Source organism: Quercus robur, chromosome 8 (assembly GCF_932294415.1).
Source record: "Quercus robur chromosome 8, dhQueRobu3.1, whole genome shotgun sequence".
NCBI classification, from domain to species: domain Eukaryota; kingdom Viridiplantae; phylum Streptophyta; class Magnoliopsida; order Fagales; family Fagaceae; genus Quercus; species Quercus robur.
In genome coordinates, this window is record NC_065541.1 from 31,277,189 (window position 1) to 31,285,601 (window position 8,413).

General features: G+C 33.9%; 1 protein-coding gene across 1 annotated transcript; it reads left to right on the forward strand.

Moving 5' to 3' along the window:
- The first annotated feature begins 993 nt into the window (after window positions 1–993).
- On the forward strand, window positions 994–1,458 carry LOC126696145 (uncharacterized). Its single transcript, XM_050392930.1, has one exon. It carries the CDS (start codon window positions 994–996, stop codon window positions 1,456–1,458), a length of 465 nt encoding a protein of 154 aa, XP_050248887.1.
- Window positions 1,459–8,413: the final 6,955 nt, after the last annotated feature.

The window sequence follows — 8,413 nt, forward strand, 5'->3', positions numbered from 1 at the left end:
ATGAACAAAATGCTCTGTGGGCTAAGGTGTTACTTAAAAAGTATTGCTCCTCTACGAGAATGAGGTCGAGGAACCCGGAAAATCTGCCTTCATCACCTAATTGGAAAGCTATCAGCTTGGGGTTTCCCATTTTCATGAAAGGGATTTGTTAGGGAATAGGTAAAAGCCACGGGGTCAGGGCTTGGTTGGATAATTGGATTAATGGTGATTCCCTCCGAGGCATGATTGAAGGACCCTTAAGGCAAGGAGATCAAGGGTTAACAGTGGCTGACTTGTGCCATGGTCACGAATGGAGATGGGATCTCCTTTCCTTTGAGTTGCCGAATTCAATAAAAAAAACTAAGGTTAAAGCTGTTCCAATTCAGTTGTTTGGAAATAGGACTGATTCTATCATGTGGAAGTACTCCAAAGATGGAGATTTCTCCACAAACTTGGCCTACTAGCTAGCCAATGAAGATAGCGCAACTAAAAATCAATTTCAAGGGCAATGGCTTCTTCCAAAGATTATAAGCTTTCTTTGGCTATGTGTTCATGGTAGTATTCCTGTTAAAAGTGTGCTAGCAGCTAGGGGTATTAATTGTGGTAAGACTTGTCCATTGTGTATTCAACATGAGGAAACCATTGTTCATCTTCTTCGAGATTCTGAAGTTGCTCGTGACCTGTGGTGTAGGTTCGGTGTTCCTACCTCACACATAAACTCCTTCAATGAAGACTTTGAGACTTGGCTTAAAATAAATTGTTTAAGCACAATTAGGCACAACACATCTATTCCTTGGAGCACTTTGTTTGTTTTTGCGGTTTGGTGTTTATGGAAGAATAGGAATAAAGTGGTGTTTGAAAACACCATTCCGAATTCCAGGTTGGATAAAGACTGTGTTGTTCAAGCAAGGGAGTATTTTTTCTGTGTGAGTAAAAGCCACCAAGTCTCTTCCAGATTTGCTATTCCTGTCAAATGGACTAAGCCATTAGGTGATTGGCATAAGCTTAACACGGATGCAGCGTCATGTGGAAACCCAATGCCATGGAGATTGGGTTAAGGGGCTTTTGAGATCAATTGGACACACTACTAGTGTCATGGCTGAGTGGTGGGCATTGCGTGACAACTTGAATTTGGCCATTGAATTAGGAATAAGCCAACTAGAAATAGAGCTTGATGCCAAGGTGATTGTGGAGATGCTCAAAAGTACAAACTGTCCTAACAAAAGTTTTACTACTTTACTGTGTGATTGCAGGTGTCTCATGGCCAAGTTCAAGCAGGTTCGGGTGGGGCATGTGTTTAGAGAGGCAAATAAATGTGCCGACCTTTTGGCTAAGAGGGGTTGTCCCTTGATGGAGAATTTTGTTGTGTTTGATACCTCTCCCACTGATGATTTAAATATATTGCTTGAAGCTGATAGGAATGGGTTGTTTTATTATAGGCATGTTGCCAATATTTTGGCCTCTGTGGCCATTTTGTAATTGCTTTTGTTGTTTATACAAGTACCTGGTTAACCAAAAAAAAAAAAAAAAAAGATTTTTTTTTTTTTTTTTTGTTGCAATCTATGAACAGTTGGTTCTATATGTAAGAACCAATTTTTCACAGGTTGCAAAAATAAATAGAAACCCACACCCGGTTGTAGATGAGGTTTGGCTTGTTGGGTTGTAAAATAGCAACTAGGGGGTGTTTACACCCCCCAATGCTAGTGCTCTAATGACTAAACTCACCCATTTCATATCAATTTAAACTCTAGTTTGTTCTACTGTTTTCCGATCATTTTGGCTCCTTTTAGATTTTGGTTGGTATTTATATTTGGGAAAGGCGAAAATACATTTTGGTCCCTACATTTTGGGTCAATTCTTATTTTGGTTTCTAATTTGATTTTGCTACTATTTCAGTCCTTAAAAACAGAAAATCAATTCTATTTTGGTCTTTGTTGTAAACTCACTGACAGAAAACTCATGGCAAACGGAGTGTCGTACTTGTTGACATGGCACTGACGTGACCATTAAAATATTATTAAAAAATTATTTGGTATTTTTTAAATGCCACATCAGACTTAAATTAATAAAAAAAATAAAACAAAAAAGCCAGATCAGAAAATTCAAAAAAAATTAAAAATAAACATTAATCTAATTAAATTAATTTCTCTTTTTACTTTTCTTTTTTTATTTAAAAAGGCCAGATTCTTCAATTGTAATTTTAATTAAAAACAAAACAAAAATTTACCTTTTTGAGTTTTAAAGATTGAAGCTCTCTCTCTCTGCTCACCAAAAATCATCAAAGATTGGTTGGGTAAAATTCTCTCTCTAAACAAACAAAAGCTCTCATCTAAAGCTCTCTATCTCTCATCAAAATCTCTATCTCTCTCTTTCGTCTTCTCTTTGGGATTTGGGTTTAGAGAAAAAGATGGGCTAAGATCGGTGGTAGTGGTTGTGAAGCGGTGGTCGGTCCGGTGGTGGATGGGGGTGGATGGTTGGTTTGATAACTTTGTTGGCGTGGGTTTGTTGATTGATTGGTGGGTTTGGTGATTGGTTCGATGGGTTTGGTGATTGATCAATGGGGTGGGTTTGCTGGGGTGGATCATTAAGGTGGATCGTTGGGGTGGATCGTTGCGGAGGGTTTGCAAGGTTTGCTGGGGTGGATCATTGGGGTGAATCGTTGAGGTGGATCGTTTGGGTGGATCGTTGGGGAAGGTTTGCTTGTTCAATTTGCTTGAGATTAGTTTTTCTGGGTTTGAGATTTTTTTTTGTTTAGGTTGGTTGTGTTGCATTTTTGGATTGATTGGTACTTTAGGGCTTTGGGATTTGATGATTTTACTGGGATTTGAGAAAATAGTGGCCTTGAGATTTATGATTTTTTTTTTGAGCTGAATTTTTTGGGTTTTTTTGTGTGTTTGTTTCCAAAGAAAATTTTTGAGTTTGCTAGTTTGTTTGCTAGGGAAGAACATAAGGTTCATGTTCTGGGGAAAGAAGAAATGTTCTTACAAAAAAAAAAAGTAAAATGAAAATTAATTTAATTAGATTAATTTTTTTTTTTGAATTTTCTGATCTAGCTTTTTTGTTTTAATTTTTTATTAATTTAAATCTGACGTGGCATTTAGAAAATGTCAAATAATTTCTTTTAATAATATTTTAATGGCAATGTCAGCACCGTGTCAGCAAGCAGGGTACTTCGTCTGTCACATAGGAATTTTCTGTTGGTGAGTTGATAGCAAGGACCAAAATAGAATTGATTTACTGTTTTTAAGGACTGGAATAGTAGCAAAATCAAATTACGGACCAAAATGAAAATCGGCCCAAAATGTATGGACCAAAAATGTATTTTTGCCGTTTGGGAAATAATGATTTTTTTTTCTTTTAGTAATTATATGTTGGAAAAAGTTTGGCTACAAACTTCAATATATTTTAAAAATCTAATCGTTGGATTGCATATTATATAAACTCTTAACACACATGTCAAATTTTGTGTCAACCGGATATTATTTACTATATGATCCATAAACATATTTTTTGTACATAATTTTAGACTACAAAAACTTATAATTTAAACAATTAATTGATAACATTACTATTGATCTTTAATTTTCTAAAAATTTTGCAAGTATAAAAGTTATAAGAATAAAATATAAACTAATGGTAGATTTGTCAAAATTCACATCCAATAAAATGATATTGAGTAAAGTTTTAGTCTTAAGATACAACTAAGTTTATAGCCAAACTTCTTCTAAAATAAAATAAATATATAAAAAATTGTAGTCAAACTTTGTCCTTATATATTATATTGTACTATCAATATAAATTTTATATTGCTAGTATAATGTAAATTAAAAATTTTCCATTTTTTTCCCCTCCATCCCCTTGTCACATCATTTTTTCCGTTTCTTCTATCTCTCTCCCCTTCTTTGGCAAATAGACCATTCAATTTCTCCTTTCCTCGTTAATTTCTAACATTCTTTCTTTCTTTCTTTTTCTCTTCTTTTCTTACCTCATATGGGAAGTGTTGAATACTTTAAACCAACCACCGTTTCATTGAAAAATAAAAAAGGACACTTCAAAGTTTATTTTTGGTCTAAGATATAATTTTACTATTGTTTAATCTAAGTGTATATGTTTAACCAAAATAAAATTCTACTTTAGCCTAATTTAAGTGTATATGTGTGTGAAACTCTCCCCTGAAGACTTGAACCCCGACCCCTGTGAAGTAACCATTACACTAAGAGTGCACTATAGACACTCGATTTTGCATCCATAATTTAATCTTGGAAGATGGATAGAATGACCATTCATATACCCAAAAAATCATAGTTGCATTACATGCATTAATTCATTTATTGTATATCATAAAAATGATCTTGAGATTCTAAACATGCATTAATTCATTTATTGTATATCATAAAAATGATCTTGAGATTCTAAAGGTCGCGTCGGTATGTCCGATTTGAAAATTGGACCGTCAGAATGAAAGATATCATGAGATCAAGTTTTCACGGTTTACATGCATTGTATGGGGTGAAGCCGATCACGTGTGATTAAATGAAATTAATTTTGATTGGTTAATGATTAAAATTAATTAAATGAATTTATGTGATTGGTAGAGTATTTTTCTTAAAGTGGGATTTGTTGCATGGGATTAAAACAAATAAGCTGATAATATTTAAATACTGTAGATAATTAGACTTTTAGGATAATTATATTCAAAATAATTATTTTAAAAATCCTAATTATCATTTTGGAATGAGGATTATCATGAAAATAACTCTTAAATTCGTCCAAATACAGTTTTAGAGTTGGAAAACACTTCAAAAACATGCTAATCAAGTAGCAAATTTCAAATTCATGTTCCAAAGAAATTTTGGCATAGTATAACCCAATATTAGGACTAGGCTATTTCTAGCAAAGTTGTAAAGAATCGAATTTACCTTTAGAACATGGAGGTATGTTATGATCCTAGTGTCCTATATCGATTAAGTATAAGCTTTGGACACCCTCCCCTTGCAAGATGATTTTCAAGGGTGAGTTCTACCCATGAGTTTGTAACAAATTTATACTTTCTCTATTAAGTCAACATTTTACTTGTACTGATCAAGAGAGGGTCTCACCAATGTAAACAAAGTAGATGGAGATATGACTAGCTGATCTAATATTGCAAATCACCAATCCAAAGAGTTTGGATATCCTCCATGGTTGTTGGCTAATGGTAGACATGAGACAACATCTTTGCATCAAGTTAAAAGAATAACACAAAACTAAATCTATAATATAAATAAAATGAGGTTGATTTGAAAAGATGCGTGCACTCAAAAGTTGAGGGATTAAATTTTGTGAGCACTCAAAATTTAATCCCTAAAGTTAGAAGTGGGGCTACCTACAAAGCTCAATTAGTGGTTGACCTAATTGATTAGGGCTCCAGACTATGGAATAAAGGTTTACTTTCATACCTTTTTGAGACAACTACAGTGAAAAAAATTCTCAACATTCACCTTACTCAGTAATTTGACAATGATCAAGTTCTTTGGTGCTTGAATCCTTCTGGATAATTTTCAGTGAAATTGCCATATAACGCCATTAGAATTTCCACCTTAACATATCACCATCTAATGCAAAGTAGGGATTAGGAGTTATGGAAGATGAAAATACATGCTAGGCTCAAGAACCTAAATGTGGAAATTGGCTTAGGGAATTCCCCCTACAACTTCTTTACTAAACAAAAGCACCCTCCCATCAATTGATTGCCACTTATGTAGCAAGGCTCTAGAAATATTGGAGCACATATTTTTGCAGTGTGACTAGGTAACTCAAGTTTGGCTTTTGGCCCCATGACCTTTGAGGCTGAACACCTTAGATTCCATATCCATTGTAGATTGGATTAAGATGATTGTCAACCCAAAATCTACTATGGGCCTAGATTAACAAGACTTGAGTGGAAGAAATCAAAATAAACCTGGTTGAGCTTGCAAGACAAGTGAATAAATCCTTTAAAGAACATAAGCAAGTTTGGAAGATTCATAGTGGAAAATCTTTTAAGGATGCAACTTGGATTCCACCTCCATCAAATTGGACTAAACTAAATTTTGATACTACAAAAAGAGACGATAAAACCTATGTGGCAGTAGTGGGAAGAGACTAGGGAGGCAAGCTTGTAGCAGCGTAGGCAAAGCAACTGAGCCCATGCGGCCCCTTACTTGGTGAGGCAAAAGCAGCCTTGGTGGCCATTTAGAGAGCAACAACAACAGGTTGCAAGAATGTTGTCATTGAAAGAGATGCATGGAATGTAATTGAGCTCTAGAGAAATCAAGAGTCAATAATTATTAAGCCTATGGTGGAGGACATTTTGTATTTTTGTTAAAGCTTTTGATAATGTTTTTTTTTTTTTTTTTTTAAATTTTTAGAGAAGGTAGTGTATCAGCTCATCTCTTAGCCAAATGGGCTGCCTTTTGAATTGGAATAGGCCAGTACACATTTCTAATCTATCACCTTTGATAATTTAGGCTTTCAATCGAGATGGCCCCAGGCCCAATCTAGATCGTAGCCCTTTATTTTGTAGTAAATAAAGTATTTATTCAACAAAAAAGAAAGAAAGAAAAGAAGTCATGAGATACAAGGAGAGTGTAGCCATTTGGTGTAAAGAGAAGAAAATAGTCACTTTGCGTAAAGTGAACATAGTCATTTTGCCGCAACCACAACTTTTAAGATCCAACTTTTATTCTATATAGAAATAGATTTTCACTACTTACTAATCTGTGCAATCAATGACTAATTTGACATAAAAATATTCGTATATGATACATGTGAGGGCCCGAGGACCGAGGAAAGGGTTGTTGAACTATAGAGTTGATATTGGGGCATTACATGTCTAAAGAGGGTGATTACCCGAGGATAAGAGGAAAAGAGGCAAAAGGTTTTTAGGAGCTTTAGGTGGGAAGGATTGGCTGAGGAAAGAGAATCATGAGGAGTAAGGGAAGTTTCCAGCAAGAAGTAGCATGTTGACTCCGCATTAAATGGTAGGCAATAGCTTTATTAGCTGCATTGGTAAGAAAGTGACCTGAACAGTGTAATTCACAACTAAATAACTCTTTCTACCACCTCCCTCAGATGTTTAAAAGGATAGGTGTACTAGGAGAAATTTGGTAGGTAAAAATGGGGGATCAGGATGTGAAGTGAAGGGAGTATATAAGAAAAAGATGGTTCTCAGAGAAAAGGAGGGCGAAGACACAAATATTATAAAGAAAAAAGTAACAATAAGAACATTGAGAGAAGAGAGTGAACAATGTATTTTTCTGTGTATCATTGGCCTCCTCAGGCAGTCTTGTATTTAGACATTTGCTCACATACTCTATAATATTAAGCCTTTCTTCCTTATTTCCATCCTCAGGCAAGGCCCTCTCTTGTTGTTTGATTCCCTCTCTTACAAATTTATTGATTTGGCCATAGTTGAACTGTACAAACCCATTGTTCTAAGTGAGCCTAGGCTGTTAAATTTTTTGGTCCCTACAATACATATTTAATTTATTAGTATTAATATATATAAGGTGAAATTATAGAATTTTTAGGGGAAAAACATACTTAATTTAATTAGAACTTGTGTATAAAATATTAACCCTAATTAGTAATTAGTTTAAACTAACATAATTTACCACTAATTATATTTTTAAAAACTTAATAAAAAATTATATATGAGAAGGATTATGTGAAAAAAAATTAAAATTTCAAAAAACTTATATATAATTCTTTCATGAGTTTTTTTTTTTTTTTTTTTTTTTTTTTTTTTTTTTTAAGTCTTTCAATATTATTATATAAATTCCACTTACACTTAAAAGAAGCTCTTTGTTGTTTAGGTTTTATGACAACGAGCAATCATAATAAAGTAGAAGTCATAAGTTTCAAATCTTATCATGTGTGTGTAAATGACTTTCTATTTTTTATGATAATGAGCAATCATAATGAAGTAGAAGTCATAATAAATTAAGATTAAACCCAACACCAACACAATGTCCTTTTTATTTTTTTTTTTAAATGGGTTGAGGTTTGATTTGCTACATTTTAAATTCTCAATATTAAATTTATTTACTTTTGAACAATAGTGTTAAATTTACTACTTTTAAAAGTAAAGAATTTAATTTATTACCTATTATAGGCTATATATCAAAATAGAAGGTATAAAATATAGTATATATTTTTAAAAAGTAATTAATTTGTGGTGATAATGGTAAGAAAGGGAAAGGAAAAGAGTTGAGGGAAAAAGGAAAAAGGAAAAAAAGTGAGGATAGATAAGGCAGGAGGCAATACAGGAAGTGAAAGATACGGAGCCGAGAGCAACGGTCCAGCAGCAAGAAAAGGGAACGCGCTAAGCCAGTCAACCCCAGGCCGAGCCGGTCACCAGTTGCTAGCGTTGAAACGTTGAAGAAAAACGAAAACAGCAGCATGAAAAACGCAA

Excerpts from the sequence above, each read along its gene's own strand:
- LOC126696145 (XM_050392930.1), top strand. The coding sequence starts at position 994 with ATGCAGCGTCATGTGGAAACCCAATGCCATGGAGATTGGGTTAAGGGG.